General features: G+C 47.3%; 1 protein-coding gene across 1 annotated transcript in view; it reads left to right on the forward strand.

Annotated features, from left to right (window-relative positions):
• Positions 1-23,018, forward strand: part of ddx10 (DEAD (Asp-Glu-Ala-Asp) box polypeptide 10) — a 464,721-nt gene that overhangs the window by 14,267 nt on the left and 427,436 nt on the right. The window contains exons 2-4 of the mRNA XM_070892172.1: positions 6,004-6,064; positions 20,122-20,252; positions 21,318-21,476. Of these exons, the coding sequence (XP_070748273.1) occupies positions 6,004-6,064; positions 20,122-20,252; positions 21,318-21,476 (351 nt within the window). The remainder of the gene's footprint in view (positions 1-6,003; positions 6,065-20,121; positions 20,253-21,317; positions 21,477-23,018) is intronic.

Raw genomic sequence — 23,018 nt, forward strand, 5'->3', positions numbered from 1 at the left:
AACACCTCTGGTTTCACGCACACATTTAAAGAATCTGAATTTCTGGGTGCTGGTTTGTGGTCTGAATAGACTTCAAGGACCTTAACTGATTCCTTGTCCTCATTGATTCTATGCGAATCTCTTCGAGCCAGGTGCTTATAGGTGAACTTTGCTCTTGGCGGTAGCAGACCTTCTTTCCGACATGAGTTGACATGGAGTTGGACGTGTTTATGATACGCTGCAATGGGAGGTTTCTGCAGTTTTGTTGGAAGATAGGGATCAGAACTCAGCTACTTGAGTACCTGACCTCATTGGGGAAAGCGGTTCCCTTTATGAATTTGCACACATTCCCAGAACTTTGAGGACTTTATACGTAACCCCATTCATAATTCTGTACTGGCTAAAGAAAGCCTCGTTCTCAAATACCAGATACTCATTTCCACATTGGCTGTCTGAGAGTCAGATCTGTCATTCTATCATTCTGGCCTGATCTTGAACAGCAAACGTTCTTATGCAGAGGTATTCTATGTTCAAGAGCTCTTTAAAGAAATCATTACATGGAAGGGAGCATGTTAAGCTAAAACCATGCCTCAGATAAACCTGTTAATGGGTTTTTGTAAAGTCGGTTCAATTAATTTATTTTCGAGAGCATGACCCCCCCCACTCCCCAATCCCCCCTCACTTTATTTGGTGGAACTTGGAGCCCTTTATTTTTATTTGTATACTAGTCTATATATGAGGTAAATCAGAATATGGTTACTTTTGCCTGTTTCTGATATCTGTTTTGCTGTTTCGCCTGCTTCCATCTCTTCTCTGCTTCTCTCTCCCAACTCTCTTTGGTTCACTTTCTTTTCTTCTTTCAGATGGGCAATGGTGTGATGGGGAAAGGAGACGCTGACAGCTTCATTTAGGGTGGGCGTTTCGAGCCGCCCCCCCGGTCCCCATCACATGTAGGAACAGGAGTAGACCATTCAGCCCCTCGATCTTGTCCTGCCTCCTCCCTGCTTCCCCTACTCCTTTACTGCCGTCACATCCTCTTCAACTTCACTACCTTTCCTTTTTCCTCCTGCCCTCTCACTCCACTTTTAATCCCCACCACCTCCTTTTTGAACAGCCCGCTCAACCACTGTATCCTACCCTCTCCCTTGCTTCACTGTCACTCACCTCACCTGTAACTCTATATCCACTCTTCCCCTCTCCCACTCACTTCCCCCTCCAATGCCTGATGCTGAGGCCAGAGATCCCTTTACCCTGAACTAGATTCCCTTATCCACTCCCCGTTTCTATGTGTTTCCCGCGAAGTCTGTCCCTCAAGCTTGTTACCTGGCCGATAATAACAACAAGCTTTGTAACATGGGTAACAAAATAGGTTGAGCCTGTTTAAAATATTTTAAACTCTTGTGTATTAGTATGTTTTTAGACTGTCATGTATTGACTTAAAGGGGCACCTACTAGATTAGAACAAGGCAGAGCTGTTTCATATTTGTCACAGTTGTGTTTTGCACTGCCTCCATTGCTGGCTTTCAGGATCCGCAAAAAAAGTTGCCGTTGCAACATGGAGTTCACTTTGTTTGTGTTGTTGGATGCCTGGTTCAAATGGTGTGACAAACCCGTATCACATTGGGCAAGAGGACAGACCTGTCTTTCGATCTAATTCTAAGTTTCTCCATAAAGGTAATCTCTAAATACAATCTCTGGTAATCGATTATTGTTCTGTCTTTTTATCCACCCCTTTGTACCTCCGAGATGGACTGCATTTCTGTGTGAATGTGAATTATTGTTATTAATTGTCTTTATTGGCAAGATTTGGCTTATTTGTAAAACACAACCGTATCTTAAGAATTGTGTGAATATTGGGGCATTATCTCTGATCAGAAAGTTGACAAGCGAATTGTTAGTGAATTGTATTTTACAAACTTGATTTGACAGGGAAAGCCTTCAGGAAAAGTTAAAAGCCATTGTTGGCAATGTTTTGGACCAAAGGCTGGCAAGACACTGGATAGAGATTCGATTGAATGCTTCCTTGTAGTTTTTGACATGGATACCATAATTTCAATCTGTAGTTTATTGGTAAGAATTTAGAAGATGCTTTCCACAGTAGTTCTGTAGACTTGTACCTTGTATCTGTTTATATTGCCTGCAGGCAATTAATTAGCTACAGTGTGGTGACCAGTTTGACTAAGTTAATAAGCCCCGCTGTTATTCTGGACTTAGCCATAAAAGATCCCATGGCACTTTATGAAGAAGAGTAGGGGAGTCCTGGCCAATGTTTATTCCTCAACCAACATCATAGCAGATCATCTGGTCATTACCACATTGCTGTTTGTGGGACCTTTCTGTGTGCACATTAACTGCCATGTTTCCCTACATTATAACCGTGACTACACTTCAAAAGTACTTGGCTGCAAAGTGCTTTGGGATGTGCTGATGTTCGTTCTTTGCATTTGAAATCGAATCCTGTATTGCTGTAATTGTATTTTAGCAATTCAGAATCAATGCTAATATAAAATTTGTTTAAAAAAAAAGTGTAAAAAATTCAGCTAGAACTTCTTTACCCAGAGAGTGTAATGTATTTACTTGCTTAAGAAGTCATAGCAACACATTGCTATTAAGAACTAGTTGATTAGAAACATAAAAAAATAGGTGCAGGAGTAAGCCATTCAGCCCTTCGAGCCTGCACCACCATTCAATAAGATCATGGCTGATCATTCACTTCAGTACCCCTTTCCTGCTTTCTCTCCATTCCACCTTGATCCCTTTAGCCATAAGGGTCATATCTAACTCCCTCTTGAATATATCTTAACGAACTGGTGTCAACAACTCTCTGTGGTAGAGAATTCCACAGGTTCACAACTCTGAGTGAAGAGGTTTCTCCTCATCTCGGTACTAAATGACTTATCCGTTATCCTTATTCTGTGACCCTTGGTTCTGGACTTCCCCAACATTGGGAACATTCTTCCTGCATCTACCCTGTCCAGTCCCGTCAGAATTTTATATGTTTCTATGAGATCCCCTCTCATTCTTCTAAACTTCAGTGAATACAAGCCGAGTCAATCCAGTCTCTCCTCATATGTCAGTCCTGCCATCCCGGGAATCAGTCTGGTGAACCTTCGCTGCACTCCCTCAATAGCAAGCACGTCCTTCCTCAGATTAGGAGACCAAAACTGAACACAATATTCCAGGTGAGGCCTCACCAAGGCCCTGTAAAACTTCTCCCTGCTCCGATATTCAAATCCCCTAGCTACGAAGGCCAACATGCCATTTGCTTTCTTCACCGCCTGCTGTACCTGCATGCCAACTTTCAATGACTGATGTACCATGACACCCAGGTCTCGTTGCACCTCCCCTTTTCCTAATCTGCCATTCAGATAATAATCTGCCTTCAAGTTTTTGCCCCCAAAGTGGATAACCTCACATTTATCCACATTATACTGCATCTGCCATGCATTTGCCCATTCACCTAACCTGTCCAAGTCACCCTGCAGCCTCTTAGCGTCCTCCTCACAGGTCGCACCGCCACCCAGTTTAGTGTCATCTGCAAACTTGGAGATATTACACTCAATTCCTTCATCTAAATCATGAATGTATATTGTAAATAATTGGGGTCCCAGCACTGAGCCCTGCGGTACCCCACTGGTCACTGCCTGCCATTCTGAAAAGGACCAGTTTATCCCGACTCTCTGCTTCCTGTCTGCCAACCAGTTCTCTATCCACGTCAGTACATTACCCCCAATACCATGTGCTTTAATTTTGCACACCAATCTCTTGTGTGGGACCTTGTCAAAAGCCTTTTGAAAGTCCAAATACACCACATCCACTGGTTCTCCCTTGTCCACTCTACTAGTTACATCCTCAAAAAATTCTAGAAGATTTGTCAAGCATGATTTCCCTTTCATAAATCCATGCTTACTTGGACAGATCCTGCCTCTGCTTTCCAAATGTGCTGCTATTTCATCTTTAATCATTGATTCCAACATTTTCCCCACTACCGATGTCAGGCTAACTGGAGTATAATTCCCCGTTTTCTCTCTCCTTTTTTAAAAAGTGGTGTTACATTAGCTACCCTCCAGTCCATAGAAACTGATCCAGAGTCGATAGACTGTTGGAAAATGATCACCAATGCATCCACTATTTCTAGGGCCACTTCCTTAAGTACTCTGGGATGCAGACTATCAGGCCCAGCCTTCAGTCCCATCAATTTCCCTAACACACTTTCCTGACTAATAAGGATTTCCTTCAGTTCCTCCTTGTCGCTAGACCCTCAGTCCCCTAGTATTTCCACGAGGTTATTTGTGTTTTCCTTCGTGAAGACAGAACCAAAGTATTTGTTCAATTGGTCTGCCATTAACAAAGGTTTAACAATCACACTACACATTACCAGTTCATCTACGAGGCTCACAACCACCTGCCTCATTGTGGATCCCCTGAATCCAACTGGTTGGGATTTTATTGAGTCTTGTGAACATCACGTGACTGGCTAAACCACTCCCAACTCAACAGCACTACAACTATTTTTGTTGTATCTGTAAAGGAGGGGTCACACTCCAAAAACTTTCAATCAAGTGCCCCCTTGTGTTTTTTTTGAGGGCACCAAAACACAAATTATACACGTGCCCCCTGACTAAAAGGGGGTGGGCAGAGTGGAGGAGGAGGTTTATAAATATTGGCCAGGACGCTGGGAAGAGCTCCCATCCACTTCTTCGACAAAGTGCCATGTGATCTTTACATCCAGCTCAGAGGGAAGACAAGGCACTAGATTAACATCTCATCTGAAAGATGACTCCACTGACAGTGCAGCACTCCCTCAGCATTGGAATGTCAGCCTAGATTTTTTTTTGTGCTTAAGTATCTGGAATGGGACTATGAACCCACAACCTTCTGACTCAGAGGCGAGAGTGCGACCCACTGAGCCACAGCTGACTGAATCTGCCAACAGCTCTACAAACCTATGAGCATACTCACAAGTGCATACATTACAGTTAGAATATGGAACTTGCTACCACAAGGTGTAGTTGAGGGAATAGCATAGATACGTTTAAGGGGAATCTGGATAAGCACACAAGGGAGAAAGGAATAGAAGGTTATGGTGACAGAATTAGATAAAGAGGGATGGGAGGAGGCTCATGTGGAGCATAAACACTGGCACGGACCAGTTGGGCTGAATGGCCTGTTTCTGTGCTGTGCATTCTATGTAAGTGGTTGCAGATATTAAAAAAGGCAAAGTGTAGAAGTGCCTAGTATGACACAAAATAAGTTAATGCCAAAAATTGCAGGTAAACTTTTTAGTGTGTGACCATTGTAGATTTGAAATTTAGTTATGAATTAAAATAGAATGAGTGGCCTGTCTGCAGTGAACAGGCTTTCCATTGAAAATCAGCATCAGGCCTTCAAATACTGTTAGTATTTGAACAGCCATTCTTTATTGACCCTAATGTGACAAGGATTTTGGCATTACTGTGCTTCAAATTGATCTCAATTAGATATGTTGTTCATGCACCTGCTGTTGCACAGCTTACTGAACTTCATTTGCATGTAATGATAAACAAGTGAGGCAGAATCTAGGTATAGTTCTAATTTCTTAACTATATATCCTTTCTATAGTAGCATACAAATTTCCTTTCTGCCATATTCCATTTTTTCCCGAAACTATTGTGTATTATTTATGTGTATTGTTTTGGTCTTTGCTGTTTCTGTGGAAAAGTGTGCCTTTCTAAAGGTATTTAGAAGCAGTGTCCCATGATTTTACCCCATCTGAATGATGATTTTATTGTGGGTCGTGAATTATATTCAACAATTGAGTACTGGACTTCCCGTTTGAGGTCTTTTAAGATAATGAAAAGGGTAGATGTAGAGAATATGTTTATGTTTCTACTTGTGGGGGTGTCCAAAACTAGGGGCCATATATATAAGATAGTTACTAATAAACCCTATGAGAAATTCATGTAATTGTAACTTGCAGAAAGAGTGGTGAAGGGATGTATATCTCTCTTGTGGTGTGTAAGTCTCTTGTTTTTGACTTTTCAGATAAATGCCAAGGAGGTGGTGAAATTTTCTGATTTTCCATTGTCTAAAAAAACTGTTAAAGGTAAGTGCTATTCTACCTTTCTCAATGCTTCCTTTATTATAATTCAAAAACACTGTGTACATTTGGTCTCTTTGCCATAGAAGGGTCAGGTGGGAATATCTGGGTTGTACATGTTTTCTCTGGTGATTATCCATAGTGCTTTGTAATTGACGGGTAGGTTTCGTTGAAGCAAGGTGAAGGAGTCTTTGGTTTTTCCATCTGAGATTAGTATTTTGCTATAACTCAGTACTGCTTCTGATAGCCTTTCTGGGAATTGGTGAGAATAATAGGTGACCTGTGGGGGGGGAAAACACATCCTATCTGAAAGGTAGGATTAAGTGTAATTTGAGATTCTTTTTCTATGTACATAGGAAGAGGCTTAGGCCATTCCCCTAAAGCCTGTTCCGCCTTTCAATGAGATAGAATCATAGAAACTTACAGCACAGAAGGAGACCATTTGGTCTGTCATGCCTGTGCTGGCTCTTTTGAAAGCGAAGTCGTGCTTAGTCTCTCATCCCCATTTTTTGTCTGTAACCCCGTAAGTTCCTCATCCTCAAGTGTCTGTCCAACTCCCTTTTAAAATCATTTAGGGAAGCTTCCATCAACTTTTCAGATAGAGTGTGCCATATCTCGACAACTCTGAGTAAAAATAATTCTCATCCCCCCCATTAGATCTTTTGCCAATGATTTTAAGTCTATGACCTTTGGTTATTGATGCACTCACCAGAGGGAATAGTTTTTCTTTATCTACTCTATCAAAACCTCTCATCATCTTGAAAACCTCTATTAGGTCATCTCCTTAACTCTCTCTGTTCTATGAAGAATATTCCTAACTTTTCCAACCTCTCCTCATAACTAAAGTCCTTCATGCCTGGTAACATCCTGGTAAACCTCCTCTGTACCCTTTCTAAGGCCGTTACATCTTTCCTGAAGTGTAGTGTCCAGAATTGTCCACAACATCACGGCTGATCTATGATCTAACTCCATATACCCGCCTTTGCCCTGTATCCCTTAAGACCGTTGGTTAACAAAAATCTTTCAATAGGTAAATAATAATGTAAAGTTTACAGAGTACAGGAGTTATTGCTATAGTTCTAATCTGAAATACCTTCTTGTAACTTTCAGGAACAAAAATCTAAATCCACTTTCCCCCAGCTATATGCTTATCATAGATGGAGGGAAGCGGAGAAAGTAATTGGATCACCTTGTGACATTCAATCTCACAAAATGATTTGACCATGCACTGGACAAATTTTGTTAGCTAGGTCCTTCTGTGATCTTGCCAAGTTCAATGATGCTCACTCTGATAGTAAATCCAATAAGGAATTCAGGAGATACTTTACCCAGAGAGTGGTTAGAATGGGGAATTTGTTGAAGCAAAGATGCATTTAAGAGGGAGCTAGATAAACACATGAGGGAGATTGTGCTAAGAGGGGTGGCAGGCAGCTTGAATGGAACATAAACACCAACATGGACCAGTTGGGCCAAATGACCGGTTTCTGTGCTGTACATTCTATATACGATGTTTTGGCATTGCAATATTTTATAGGCAAAAGAATTGTCCTTCACACCTGCACAATCTGTATGATACAGGTCACTGCATGCATAGTTTGTTGTCTGCTGTTGCTCTTGGGTTTTTAATAAGTGCTGTTGGCAGCTCAAGGTGCTTTTAAGGCTCAGAAATGCTGTAAAGTAGAATTAAAGAATGCATAAATAAAAGTTAGAGATTGTTCATATCCTTAATTCTTTGGAAGCTATCAAACATTATGTTTGATATAAATCTAAAGGATTGCGATATTAGAGAGGTTGGATTTGTAAATGTATTTTTGTGGATTGCTAAGATGTGGATGTGACTGCCCACAGAATTGCTGAATTTGGGTGGGGAGGGAAATTTCTCTGCAGTCCAGTTACAGAGCAGAATTAGCATATATTAGCAGCATCTGATGTGGAGAAAAAGAAATCGAAATGGTGTAAAGGAATGTTTTCAGTTCTCTTGTCTGTTTAAGGTATCTCCTTTCTTGCAGTCTTCCTATGATCCACATTGTTTTCATGCAAGAAAGTGAGCAAACTGGTCACATACTTTTAGGTCGGTCCCCTGCTTTATCGCCCGCCCCCTTGCTCTCTCGCCTGCCCGCCCCCTCTCCCTTTCTTTCTCCTTCACACTACTCAGTAGTGAAGTGCCTGGCCTCTATTTGCCACCTTACCCTGGTGTGTATATGAAATAACCAAAAGATGGGGATATATGGGTATATATCTCCTAGCACCAATCAGTCACCTCTGCCTCTCGGTAATTACCCTTATTCTGTAGCTGTGCCATTTTCAATCTGTGGTTGGAATGAAGGGATACAAAAAATATACATCATTTCAAAGTTTGCAGATGATGAAGCTTGGAAATGTCGTAAACGATGAGAAGGATAGTAGCAGACTTCAGGAGGGCATAGAGAGACTGATGAAATGGGCAGTCACATGGCTGTTGAGATTTAATGCAGAGAAGAGTGAAGTGATGAATTTTGGAAGGAAGGAAGGATGAGGAGAGGCCATATGAACTAAATGGTACAATTTTATAGGGTGTGCAGGAGACCTGGGGGAGTTTGCGTACTGAAATATTTGAAGGTGGCTGGACAAGTCGATAAGGCTGTTTTTTAAAAAAAAACCATATGGGATCCTGGGCTTTATTAAGAGGCACAGGGCTGGACTTTCCCTAAAGCCTGCCACTGCCGGATTGCCGGCAAAAATACCGCTAAGATTCTTTAAATAACGCTGGTGAAAAATTGCATAAAAAAGGGAAAAAATTCCGCCCGGCGAGAAAATGGATCTTACACGTAGATTCTCGGCCGTTAAACGCAATCCTGGGCAAATTGGGCAGTTCTTAACCAGAATGGGCGGTAATTACTCAAATTTAGACCGAGGCTGCAGTTGTGCCTAGGGAGGGGGGAAAACACACGCACTCTTTCTTTTTTTCAATGAAACAAAAAATAACATTTCTCAAAACATTCTCAAGACCCTTTTTAACTTGATTGTCACAAAAGAATTTTAAAAGAATTATAAAAAACCTTTAACTTAGCTTTCTTTGCAGGGCTACTTACTCACCGCCCAGCTCCGGCTGCTTTTTGTGGGCGTTTTTTTCGATCTTACCTACGGGTCACCGCTGAGCCAAAACTCGGACGGTGGTGTTTTTTCCGGCGGTGCACGCAGGTGGTCCGTTCTCCAGCGATATTTAGAACATTTTGGCAGAACTCTTTTTTTAAAAAAAAAAAAATGATGAAGTGGAAACTTTCACCGAGTGGTTTTCCGCTGAAAACGAGCAGTACCGCTGAGAAAACCGCTGAAAATAAAGAGGAAAGTCTAGCCCATAGAATGCAAAAGCAAGGAAGTTATGCTAAACCTTTATAAATCGCTGGTTAGACCTCAGCTGGAGTATTGTGTTCAATTCTGCGTGCTGCACTTCAAGGCCTTCGACAGGGTGTAAAAGAGAGTTACTAGAATGGTACCAGGGATGAGAGACTTCAGTTGTGTGGATATACTGGAGAAGCTGGGATTGTTCTCCATAGAGCAGAGAAGGTTAAGGGGAGACTTAATAGAGGCGTTCAAATTTGAAGGATTTTGATAGAATATGTAGAAAGGACACTGTTTTTACTGGCAAGAGGGATACAGATTTAAGATAATTGGCAAAAGAACCGGGGGTGGTGGGGAGGGGGAGGGGCAGCAGCAGCAAAGATGAGGAGAATTTTCTTTTACGTGGCAAGTTATGATCTGGAATGCACTGCCTGAACGGGTGGTGGAAGCAGGTTCAATAGTAACGTTCAAGAAAGAATTGAATATATACTTGAAAAGGAAAAAAGAATTGCAGGTCTTTGAGGAAAGAACAGGGGAGTGGGACTAATTGGATGACTCTTTCAAAGAGCAGGCACAATGGGCCAAATGACCTCCGTCTGTGCTGTAAGATTCTATGCTGCTATGTATTTATTGCCAGAAGAATTCTGTATTTGGAATGGTTTAAGTGCTTTGGGGTTTGAATCCACTTTTTAATTTTTGGTTTACAAAAATGTTTTGAATTCAACCAGACTGATAAATTAAAAGGAAACTTAACTTTTACTTCTCACTCCTTCAGAAGTTTTATTATGAAAAGCTGCAATTCTGTTTTGAAACCATCTTGCTTCCATATAACCCTCACTGTGGGAAATACCTCCTGTATCATATAGTACTTATTTATCGCAGGATGTTGCAATTGTGCTTTGTAAATTTTGTTTGAAGAGCTTTAGCTTTTGAAAAGGTTTTTGTGTCAGAAGAATGACAGAGCACAAACTTGTAAAGAGATGTCCGTGTCTCTCGCCCCCCCCCCCCTGCCCCCCAAACCAAGCCCCAAGGGTATTTGGGTATTTGTATTTTACAGGTGGTAGTGACAGGTACATATTTAATATTAGCTTTTTTCAGTGGGAAATATATTCCAACATTTGGATTCTAAAAATAAGTTTTTTTTTAATAACTTGCTTTCAGGCTTAAGGATCATTTTAACATGCATCTCATCTTGAGTGGAAAGTTGCTCTAGGGAAATACTGAAATACCAATGTTAAAAGGTTGCTTGACTCTCATATTGCAAAATGTATGTTTTGTTAGCGTATCGATTCTGTTCAGTACAGTACTTCTGATTGATGAGAGGAATAAAGCTTCAGGCAATACAACCTGAGCTTGAACTAGACAAAGAATGACTAAGAAAGCAATAAAGAAAGGAAAGATAGATTGCAAAAGTAAACTTGCGCAAAACATAAAAACAGATAGTAAAAGCTTTTACTGATATATAAAACGGGAAAGAGTGACTAAAGTAAATGTTGGTCCCTTAGAAGATGAGAAGGGGGATTAATAATGGGAAATGTGGAAATGGCTGAGACCTTAAACAATTATTTTGCTTTGGTCTTCACAGTGGAAGACACAAAAACCATGTCAAAAATTGCTGGTCACGGGAATGTGGGAAGGGAGGACCTTGAGATAATCACTATCACTAGGGGGGTCGTGCTGGACAGGCTAATGGGACTGAAGGTAGACAAGTCCCCTGGTCCTGATGCAATGCATCCCAGGGTATTAAAGGAAGTTATAGCAGATGCATTTGTTATAATCTACCAAAATTCTCTGGACTCTGGGGAGGTACCAGCGGATTGGAAAGCAGCTAATGTTACACCTCTGTTTAAAAAAAAAAGGTGGCAGACAAAAGGCAGGTAACTATAGGCCGGTTAGTTTAACATCTGTAGTGGGGAAAATGCTTGAAGCTATCATTAAGGAAGAAATAGCGGGACATCTAGATAGGAATAGTGCAATCAAGCAGACGCAACATGGATTCATGAAGGGGAAATCATGTTTAACTAATTTACTGGAACTCTTTGAGGATATAACAAGCATGGTGGATAGAGATGTACCGATGGATGTGGTGTATTTAGATTTCCAAAAGGCATTCGATAAGGTGCCACACAAAAGGTTACTGCAGAAGATAAAGGTACGCAGAGTCAGAGGAAATGTATTAGCATGGATCGAGAATTGGCTGGCTAACAGAAAGCAGAGAGTCGGGATAAATGGGTCCTTTTCGGGTTGGAAATCGGTGGTTAGTGGTGTGCCACAGGGATCGGTGCTGGGACCACAACTGTTTACAATATACATAGATTACCTGGAAGAGGGGACAGAGTGTAGTATAACAAAATTTGCAGATGACACAAAGATTAGTGGGAAAGCGGGTTGTGTAGAGGACACAGAGAGGCTGCAAAGAGATTGAGATAGGTTAAGCGAATGGGCTAAGGTTTGGCAGATGGAATACAATGTCGGAAAATGTGAGGTCATCCACCTTGGCGGGGGGGGGGGGGGGGGGAGAAACAGTAAAAGGGAATATTATTTGAATGGGGAGAAATTACAACATGCTGCGGTGCAGAGGGACCTGGGGGTCCTTGTGCATGAAACTCTTTTGGAGTTTACCTGTAAAACATAAAACATTAAACCGTGCCACCCGCCCTGGATGACACAGCAGACATTTACAAGGCCCTTTTTTTCTTTTTTGTGTTTTTTTTTTTGGTTTTTTTTTGGGTGCTAAAATCACATTTTTTCCAGTGCCCCCTATAAAAGGGGAGGGGGACACTAAAAGCACCGGCAATTAAAACAAATTAAACTTTAAAACGTAAAATCAAATTAAAATTTGGCTGCCGGGCGTGATGATGCACTCCAGTCCCTCCGGTGCCCACCTCTCGCGGAAGGCCGCGAGCGTACCGGTGGACACCGCGTGCTCCATCTCCAAGGACACCCTGGACCGGATGTAAGAGCGGAAGAGAGGCAGGCAGTCAGGTTGAACGACCCCCTCGACCGCCCGCTGCCTGGACCGGCTGATGGCACCCTTGGCCGTGCCCAGGAGCAGTCCTACGAGGAGGCCTTCGGACCTACCCGCTCCCCTCCGCACAGGGTGCCCAAAGATCAGGAGAGTGGGACTGAAGTGCAGCCAGAATTTCAGGAGCAGCCCCTTCAAATAATAAAACAGGGGCTGCAACCTCGTGCATTCAATAAAAACATGGAACACGGACTTTTCCAGACCGCAGAAATTGCAGGCGGCCTGGGAGTCCGTGAACCGGCTTAAAAATTTGTTGCACGGCACTGCTCCGTGCACCACCCTCCAAGCCAAGTCCCCGATGAATAGTGGGAGGACCCCTGCGTAGAGTGCCCTCCATCGGGGACCCCCGCCTCCTCCGGACGGCAAGATGGTACGCCATGGCGTGTCCGGACGGCCGGCGAGGATGGCAAAGTTGAGAGTGTGCAGGAGCAGCCTGTACAGGAAACCCCTCCGCGCGGAACTGAAAGGCACGGAGGGGATTTCCCCGAGACAGCTCAAGTTGTGAGGCGCCGGCCCCCGAGGGAGGTTCCGGGGTTTGGCGCCGATGAGGAATTCCGTCCGGACGGGGATCAGTTCGGACGGGATCTCCCCACGTGCTTGAGTCTCCTCGATGCACCTAACGGAGTCAGGGCCCAAAGCTGTTTTTAGCGACTCGATGGCTTCGGCCGCGCGGCGGACGTCGACTGAATTTAGGCGCCGCGCCAGCATGCCTGGCGCCATCCAGCCCGCTCCTCCGCCATCGAGCAGGTCCCTGACCCTGGTCACCTCACCAGCCACAGCCCTCTCTTCCGACCGCCACATAAAACCTCGGTCGTGGAGGTACGGATTCCCGAGCAGCGGCTCCTGCAGGACGGCCGCCACTCCAGCCGGCGGAGAGCTGCGCTTGGTGGAGACTTTGTTCCAGACCCTGATGAGTTCCTTGTAAAAGACAGGCAGCTCCCAGAGGGCGGTCCTGACACCCCCCCAAGTTCACAAACAGGAGCTGCGTGTCGTAATTGAGGTCGCGCTGCTGGCGGAAGAAATACGTCGCCAGAGCACACCACCTAGGAGGGGGCTCGACGTAAAGGTATCTCTGCAGGGTCTGAAGACGGAAAGTCGCGAGCTGGGCGCTGACGCACACCAACGACTGACCGCCCTCCTCAAGCGGGAGACTCAAGACCGCGGCAGAGACCCAGTGCTTCCTGTTGTTCCAGAAGAAGTCCACCAACAACTTCTGTATCTTGGCGACAAACGCAGGGGGAGGGGTCAAAGTGACCAGCCGGTACCACAACATTGCGGCCACCAGCTGGTTTATGACTAGCGCTCGACCCCTGTAGGACAGCACTCGGAGCAGTCCTGTCCAGCGCCCTAGGCGAGCGGCGACCTTGTCCTCCAGCTCCTGCCAGTTCGCCGGCCAGGCTCCCTCGTCGGGGCTAAGGTAGACTCCCAGATAGAGGAGATGGGTCGTGCTCCAGGCAAAAGGCCTGAGCTCCTCCGGCAGGGAGTCCACCCGCCACTGACCCACCAGGAGTCCGGAACATTTCTCCCAGTTGATCCTGGCGGAGGATGCGGCCGAGTAAATCTCCTGGCACTCACGCATCCTCCGCAGGTCAGCGGGATCCTCTACCGCGAGGAGCACGTCATCGGCGTAAGCCGAGAGGACGACCTCCATGCCTGGCCCTTGCAGAGCCAGTCCCGTCAACCTCGTCCGCAAGAGGCGCAGGAAAGGCTCCACGCAGACGGCGTATAACTGGCCGGACATGGGGCATCCCTGGCGCACCCCTCTCCTAAAGCGAAGGGGCGCCGTCAAGGACCCGTTAAGCTTAATCAGACACTCCGCGGCGGCGTACAAAAGTCGGATCCGGGCGACGAAATGCGTCCCGAACCCGAAAGCGCGCAGAGTTCCGAGCAGATAGTCGTGATCCACCCTGTCGAACGCCTTCTCTTGGTCGATAGATAGGAAGGCGACCGACAGACCAGCCTCCTGGGAACAATGGATGAGGTCCCGGACCAGATGGATGTTGTCGTGGATTGTCCGGCCCGGGACCGTGTAGGACTGGTCGGGGTGGATCATGTGGTCCAGCACGGCACCAAGGCGAGCAGACATCGCCCTGGCGAAGATTTTGTAGTCCGTGCTGAGGAGGGAGACCGGGCGCCAGTTCTTAAGGAGGCGGAGATCGCCCTTCTTAGGCAGCAGGACGATGACTGCCCTGCGCCAAGAGAGGGGCATCTCCCCGGTCGCCAGACTTTCCCCCAGGACCCGCGCGTAGTCGCTCCCCAGGACGTCCCAGAACGCCCTGTGGAACTCCACGGTCAGCCCGTCCAGCCCCGGGGATTTTCCCCTCGAGAGCCGGTCGAGGGCACCGGTCAGCTCCGCCAGGCTTAGCGGAGCTTCCAAATTTTCGCCGCCCTCCGGGCTGACCTTCGGCAGGTCCTCCCACAAAACTCTACGCGCTTCCTCGAGAGAACAGAGCCCCGTAATATTCACGGGCCCTGTTGTTGACGCCCTCCGGATCCGAGACGAGAGAGCCGTCGTCGGCCAAGAGCTGCTTACGGACACTCTGCCTTTTTTCCAGCGAGTAGAAGAAGGGGGAGCCGCGGTCCAGATCCCTCAGGAACCGGATCCGCGATCTCACGAACGCGCCTCGGGACCCGACGAGCTGCAGGTCCTTCAGCGCGGCCTTCTTCGCTTCGTACACCGTCCGCAGGGCCGGGTCCTGGACGACTTGACCGAGACGGGATTCCAGGTCGAGCACCTCTTTTTCTAGGCGCCCGACTCTGGCCGCCCGCCTCTTGGTCGACCCCTCCGCGTACTCTTGACAGAAGATGCGGACGTGAGCCTTGCCCACGTCCCACCATAGCCTCAAGGAGGGGAAGCCCCCCTGCTTCCTTCTCCAGTCGGACCAGAATCGCCGGAACGAGTCCTGGAACCGCACGTCCTCCAGCAGCCGGTTGTTAAAGTGCCAGTACGTGGACCCCGTCCTCGCGCGGAGCGAAGCGAGCTCCGCCCACACCAGGTGGTGGTCCGAACACGGCACCGGCCGCATGGAGGCCGCCGGGACGCAGGAAACGTACGCCCGAGACACGTAAAGGCGGTCGACTCTGGACCATCCTACTCCAGGCCTCACCCAAGTAAAGGCGCTGGAGTCGGGGTGGAGATTTCGCCAGACGTCCACCAAGTCGAAGGACCCGACCAGGTCCCTCAACTTCTCCATCGCCGTCATGCACTGCGGGGCACCGGAGCGGTCCCTCGCCTCGAGGGTGCAGTTAAAATCCCCCCCGAGGACAATGCAGTCGCCGACGTCGACGGAGCCAAGAAGAGCGGACACCTCTTCAAAGAAGCGCGTTTGCTGCGGGCCGGGCTGAGGGGCGTACACGTTCACGAGATGGAGCGGCACGTCCCCCAGGCGAACCGTTACGTGCAGCAAGCGGCCTGGCACGGGCTCCTCGACCCCCAAGATCTCCGGCTGAAAATGCGGGCCCAGCAAGATGACCACCCCACTAGAAATGGCGGTGCGGTGGCTCATGCGGACCTCTCCTTGCCATTCCAGGAACCACGTGGCTTCGTCTCCCGGAACGGTGTGGGTTTCTTGCAGGAAGCACACCGCATATTTCCCCTCCCGCAGGAGCGAAAAATTGTCAAATCTACGGCGTGCCCCTCTGCCGCCGTTGATGTTGAGGCTGGCTATGGTTATCTTCATGGCAAAAGCATAGTGCAACCTCTACCTTAACCTATTGTGGGGGAGGGAGCGGAGTCTTTTGTTGAACTCCGCTCCCTCCGCAGCCCAGCGAGGTGTCCCTCGAGCTCGCGCAGCTCAAGGGGTTGCGCCTTTGTCAAGGGCCCGCCCGCGGCCAAGGTTTTAGCGGCGGCGCGGACGGACCCCTTGATCAGCTCTGGCTCGGACCATTTTTCCAGGGCCAGTCGGGCTTGGTCGCAGCGACCCCGGCTCTGGGCCAAAAAGTCCCGGAGTTCCTTTGCAGGAATGAGGAGGGTCTCAGCGGCGGCCGCGAGCAGATCCACCGCCTCCCTGGCGGTGGTCTCTAGTTCTTCTCCCGCGTCCCCCACCGAGTCCCCGTCCTCCTCCGGGAAGTGGCCGCCAGCAGCCGGCCCATCGACCGCACAAGGTACGGCAAATGACCCGGCCGCTCCAACCGGCCCTGGCTCTGCCCCGATCCCACCCCCAGGATCGTCGGCAGAGGAGTCCCCACTGGGCTCTTTAAAAAATGGTGCTGGGTCGGGAAACGACAGCGGAAGGGGTCCCCCCTCCGCCCCAGGAACCGGGGAACAAGGAGATACCCGGCCATAGGAAATCCCCAGGCTCCCCAAGTGCTCCAGCTCCAAGTAAGGGGCGAGAGTGGGTGTTCCTCCCCCTGGACCCGCTGCCACCCCCCGGCCCAGCATGTACAGTTTCATTAAAATTGTTAATTTGTGTTTCTGCCGGGTCGAGCAAATCCCGGGGGAAGTTGGATATTGGCTGGGCGGGCTCAGGTTCGGCCTTTTCGGCTCCGCCCGCCTCAGTCCCCGGGACGCATGGCCCGGCGGCAATGCTTTCCTCCGCGATCCCCACGCCCCCCACGACAGGCAGATCTTCCACGCCATCCCCGGGAGGCAGAGGCTGGGCAGCCTCGACTGTCTCACCCTCCCCGGGGACAGACTCCTCCCGCCTACGGCGCTGGTGGGGGGCGCTGGTGGGGGACGCGGGACACGCGGCGGGCACCGACTCCTCCGCGGAGGGATGTTGTTCCCTCTCCGCCTCAACGGAGCGGCGCCCCCTTTTGTTGCTGGGGGTGCGCTGAGGCAGGGAGACCTCCATGTCTGCCGAGGCCTCCCGCTCCGCCCCCCCCTTTTCCTTTTCTTGCCCGCGCCTGGGCCCCTCTGTGGTGTTGTTCAAGGGCTCGGGCACGGGCTCGGGGCACCCCGCGCTCGCCGATGACTGGGTTGGGCCCAGCGCGGTGGTCAAACTTTCTGGCGCACTGAGGGGACCCGCCTCTAGATGTTTCGCCTTGTTCCGCGCCTTCTTTCCGGTCGGACGCTCTCCCTCCCCCCTGCCTGAGGCCCTGAAAACAAAGGCCTCCTACGGCTCCCGGCACGCGGACGCAACTAGGGGGAGGGGTGGCGGTGGCGGCGGCGCCAGCCTTGGCCGCCTTCGGTGGTTTGGCGGCCTTGGAGGCGGGGCAGTTCTTACGAACGTGCCCCACCTCCCTACAGGCATGGCACCGCATGCCGTCCGACGTCCAGAAGACGCGGCAGGCAGTCCCCTCGTGCACCACATTAAAGTGCCCTTCCGTCGTGTCCTCCCGCGCCAGCCGGACAAAGAGCTGGCGGCGGAAGGAGAACACGTGGCGCAGGCTGTTCTCCCTGAGGCCGAGCGGTATGGGGTTGATCCCCGACCTTACCTCCCCCAGTTGGTGTAGGTGAGGGAGGAGGAGCTCAGCGGCAACGAAGGGCGGGACGTTTGACACGATGACCCTCTGCGCGGTGGCCTCGAGAGGGTCCACCGGCAGGAACGTCCCGCCCACCGTGAGCCCCTTTTCGAGGGCCAGGGACACCGCCCGCTCCGACCCCAGGAAGAACACGGCCTTCCCAGACATCTTGGAGGCCGCGACAATGGCCGAGGGGCCGACTACCCCAGCCATCGCCCGCACGCACTCCTCGATGCTCATTGTGGGGTGAGTGTAGCTCTTGACCCCGTGTTTTTTCGTGATGAGTCTGAATGGTGGCAGGGCAGCGGGTGGCGCAGGAGGTGACGTGGAAGCGGTTGCCACCTGCGCATATGTCTTCGCTGGCCCTGCCACCGGCGTGGATGGGGTCGCCATCACGGGGTCCCTTTAAGGGCTACACCCACCCCAAAGTCACAGGCCTTAATGGTCTTAATGGCCTCTTATCTAAAGACTGAGCAGAGGAGCTCTTAACGAGGCACACCTCTCCCCTAGTTGGCAATTGGGGAGGGGCCTTGCTCCCTCTGCTCAGTTGTTTTTTTTGTTTTGTTTTTTTTAAATTAGGAGGAAGGGGTCTCGGAGAGAGAGGGGGAGGAGAGAGATAGAGAAAGGGGGGTGCGGGAAAGAGGGAGGCTGCGAGGGCAGGTCTCCCCTCACAGCGATGGGTGGGTGTTTTTCTTGGGGTGCACTCCCCAGATGGCAAAACATACAAGCACAGTCTTTGGGTTGGTTTTCGGGTGGGGGGAGAAGATGTCTTTACCTGGGGCAGCTCGAGCCACCAGGCACACACTCCTAACGATGTTTAAATGGGTGATTAAGAAAATCTTCAGCCTGGTAGCTCCAGCTATCCCAGGCTAGGCAATTGAGGGGGTGGGGGGGGGTTCAATTGTGTGTGGGGCCTAGTTGTAAGCAAGGCCCCCACACACACTATCCACACACACACACCCCCCGCGATGTTCCGGCCCTCAGTGGTCTTCTTTCCTCCCCCCACCAATACAGCAAAGTCTATTGGGGAATGCACCAATGCACCCACCTGTAGAATGGTAGAGTCTCCCTCCTTCCACACTGGATGTTGTTGTTGGTCTTTCCCCCTCTCTCCAACTCTTTGTAGAATGGTAAAAGTTGTTCAAAGTTTTCTGCTTCCCTCCTCTCCCTCTGGGTGAAAGTTGGTGGTGAAGCCCCTTCCTTCCTTCTCTTCCTGGGCTGTTCTCAGGGCTCTCCAGGCCTTCCAGGCAAGAGCAAAAGTTGATAGCTGCTCCTCTCTCAGCAGCTCAGCTCCAACTGTGCAGGACACGCCTCCACTGTTCCACTATTGGTGCATGAAACTCTTTTGAGTTTATCTGTAAAATAAAAAAACATTAAACCGTGCCACCCGCCCTGGATGACACAGCAGACATTTACAAGGCCCTTTTTTTTTTTCCTTTTTTGTGGTATTTTTTTCTTTTTCTTTTTTTTGTGGTTTTTTTTTGGGCGCTAAAATCACATTTTTCCAAGTGCCCCCTATAAAAGGGGAGGGGGCCACTAAAAGCACCATTGGTGCATGAATCCCCAAAAAAGTTAGTTTGCAGGTGCAGCAGGTAATCAGGAAGGCGAAATGGAATGTTGGCCTTCATTGCGAGAGGGATGGAGTACAAAAGCAGGGAGGTCCTGCTGCAACTGTACAGGGTATTGGTGAGGCCGCACCTGGAGTACTGCGTGCAGTTTTGGTCACCTTACTTAAGGAAGGATATACTAGCTTTGGAGGGGGTACAGAGACAATTCACTAGGCTGATTCCGGAGATGAGGGGGTTACCTTATGATGATAGATTGAGTAGACTGGGTCTTTACTCATTGGAGTTCAGAAGGATGAGGAGTGATCTTATAGAAACATTTAAAATAATGAAAGGGATAGACAGGATAGAGGCAGAGAGGTTGTTTCCACTGGTCGAGGAGACTAGAACTAGGGGGCACAGCCTCAAAATACGGGGGAGCCAATTTAAAACGAGTTGAGAAGGAATTTCTTCTCCCAGAGGGTTGTGAATCTGTGGAATTCTCTGCCCAAGGAAGCAGTTGAGGCTAGCTCATTGAATGTATTCAAATCACATAGATAGATTTTTAACCAATAAGGGAATTAAGGGTTATGGGGAGCGGGCGGGTAAGTGGAGCTGAGTCCACGGCCAGATCAGCTATGATCTTGTTGAATGGCGGAGCAGGCTCGAGGGGCTAGATGGCCTACTCCTGTTCCTAATTCTTATGTTCTTATAACAACTTTTGCTTGCTCTGTTCTGGAAATTTGTAAAGGTTATATTCTCTCTTTTAGGCTTGTTGGAAGCACGGTATCGTATGGCCACTGAAATACAGAAGCAGACAATTGGTCTCGCTTTACAAGGCAAGGATGTTCTTGGTGCTGCAAAGACTGGATCTGGGAAGACGCTGGCATTTCTTATTCCTGTAAGTGACCGAGATTAACAGAGGGGTAGTGGGGTGGGGGGGGGGGTGTTTCGATTAATGAAAAGCTGATTTGGTAGACCTAGGCCAAGACAAAATGAGTGAAGTTTATGAAATAATGTGCGTTATTTTTGTAATAAAATTCTATCTGATAATCTTGAGTCAACGTGCACTTTTGACGAGGGTGTTATTACAATGTGACAAGTTTACATGAGCAGTTCCCGTTTATAATTGTGGATATCGGAATTTATAGAAATAAAACATGATTAAGTGTATACTTTTAACATACGGAGTAAGTTATATCTGCACATCCTGTTCCACTTCACCTGAAGACTGTACTTGGTCTTGACTCCCTGTGTGCTTTGCCACAGTAGATTGACTAATTTTATATATTAATTCAATATTATGGTATAAAACTTTCAAGTATTGTTTAGAAAATGGAAAGCTTTTTGTTTTTTTCCCCTCCTTTTGGAAACCCGCGTCAAAGGGTGATTGCTCTGTGCCTATTTATCGTTCTATGGCCACCGTCTTATTGATGAGGGCAAGTGCTTTAGCGCAGCTGGGCACAACATCTTGTGTCAACTCGTGAATTTGTACACTCGCTGCTTATAGTGTAATTTGCCAACGAAGTACTGGTGTTTCATTTGAATTGAATCCCTAGTAATGAATTGCTATTTATTTAGGATTCCAGTCCACTATAACATTTCAGTAATTGGTGATTATTGGACAGTTATTGAATCTGCTGATCAAGTACACAATTCAAAATGTTACAAATGTCTGATTAAATGTACATTATATTTTGTTAAGTAATGTGAATCTGCTTATTTAGGCTATATCTTAGTCACTATATTAGTTGTACATCTAATAAATACACCCATACTTTCCATATCTTAATACCCATTTTACTGCCAAGAAATTATACACAGCATTTGCATCATGGCCATGCTGATTGGTTCAAAGTTAATCACAAAGCAGCAGAAAACTAATAGGTTTCTGTCAACTCATTAATCAAACAAGTTGTCTTCAGCAAATCCTTCTGCTCACAACTGTATGCCTGCCACTCTGTAGGTATTGGAATGTCTTTATCGTCAACAATGGACATCGGAAGATGGAATGGGCGCTCTCATCATATCTCCTACCAGAGAACTGGCATATCAGACCTTTGAGGTCCTGCGCAAAGTGGGGAAAAACCATGAATTTTCAGCTGGACTTATAATAGGAGGGAAGGTAGGCATTAAGGACATTGTTATATAACTATTTCACTTTCTAGGTTGAGGTACAAAGTCACACTAAGGAAAATATATTAAAAAAAAATATATATATTTTTAAAAGATAACATAAGGGGAACCTATACTGTGGTTATTTGCTAGAAAATGACCAGGTCCTGGCATGTCAGGCAATGGGCAATGTTATGTGGAAACTATAATATACAGGTTATTCCAAAATTATCACTGCAAATGTGAAATATTACCTCATTAAGGTTACTGAATTTGATGATTTTGCAAATTATTTCCCTTCAGATTATAGGTTTGTCAAATGGGTTTGGGAAGATCGAAAGTATTTGTTAATAGAAGCAAAATCTTCTGTTTGAAAATATTTTGTCTTAAAATTGCCATCCAGTTGGACATATTGAGCTAAATTTTGCTCTCAAAGTATCGGTAAGGCTAATGGTACCGTTATTTATGAGCGAATGGTACAGCAACTTCACGCTTTTAAATTCCACTATCCAAATTTTGCTGTCCGGGTTGCACTGTTGCACTGTTGGCTTCCCGAAAACTGCATCTCGCTGTGTGCCTCACCATTGAAATGCATTGAATGGCGTGAAGTTGCAGTATTTGGACAGTAGATAAGAACTAAATGCACCACACAAAGTTAAGTTCTGTCATTTCAAGTCTAAGTACCTTTTTAACAATGTGATAAGTGTTAATTATTGGCAGTCAACCTCTCTGCCTCTGAAAATTAACTATTACAAGTGTGGTGCCTCATTACTTCAAGTATTAATTGTTGTTGGAGATTTAAAAAATGTCACATTTTTAACTTAAAACTTAAAAAAAAAACTTTTCCTTTCTGAGCCTTTTTCTCTCTCTTTAATATGTTAACAGCTCGCATTTTCAATAACGTGCAACACGTAAAACTCTAAAAACCTAAACATGCAAGGGCAAGTCTGATTAACGGCAGACACCGTTTGACGCCCTGCTACAGCAAATTCTGGCGTGCAAGCTTTTGAAACTTATGCTGGAAATTGCATATTGAAGAGCATTATGAATTTACTTGCCTACTATTGGGGACATGGTACAGAACCAGAAAAGGCTCTGCAGTCCATCTGCCTGGTCTGAAAATCTAATACTTCTCAACTGCCCAAACCCTTGAATATCTTTGGTTGTCTCCTTAAAAATGTCTCTACTATTTGCCTCCTTGGGTAGCAGCTGAACACATTTGCTACCCTCTGCGAAAAGTAATTCAATCTGAACAATCAGTGCGCTTTCCCTCTTCTAAGTTGGCATAGAAACATAGAAAATAGGTGCAGGAGTTGGCCATTCAGTCCTTTGAGCCTGCACCACCATTCAATAAGATCATGGCTGATCATCACCTCTTTCCCTTTCCTGCTTTCTCTCCATACCCCTTGATCCCTTTAGCCGTAAGGGCCATATCTAACTCCCTCTTGAATATATCCAATGAACTAGTATCAACAACTCTCTGTGGTAGGGAATTCCACAGGTTAACAACTCTCTGAGTGAAGAAGTTTCTCCTCATCTCAGTCCTAAATGG

The sequence above is a fragment of the Pristiophorus japonicus genome, chromosome 10 (assembly GCF_044704955.1).
Source record: "Pristiophorus japonicus isolate sPriJap1 chromosome 10, sPriJap1.hap1, whole genome shotgun sequence".
In the NCBI taxonomy this organism is placed as follows: Eukaryota; Metazoa; Chordata; class Chondrichthyes; family Pristiophoridae; genus Pristiophorus; species Pristiophorus japonicus.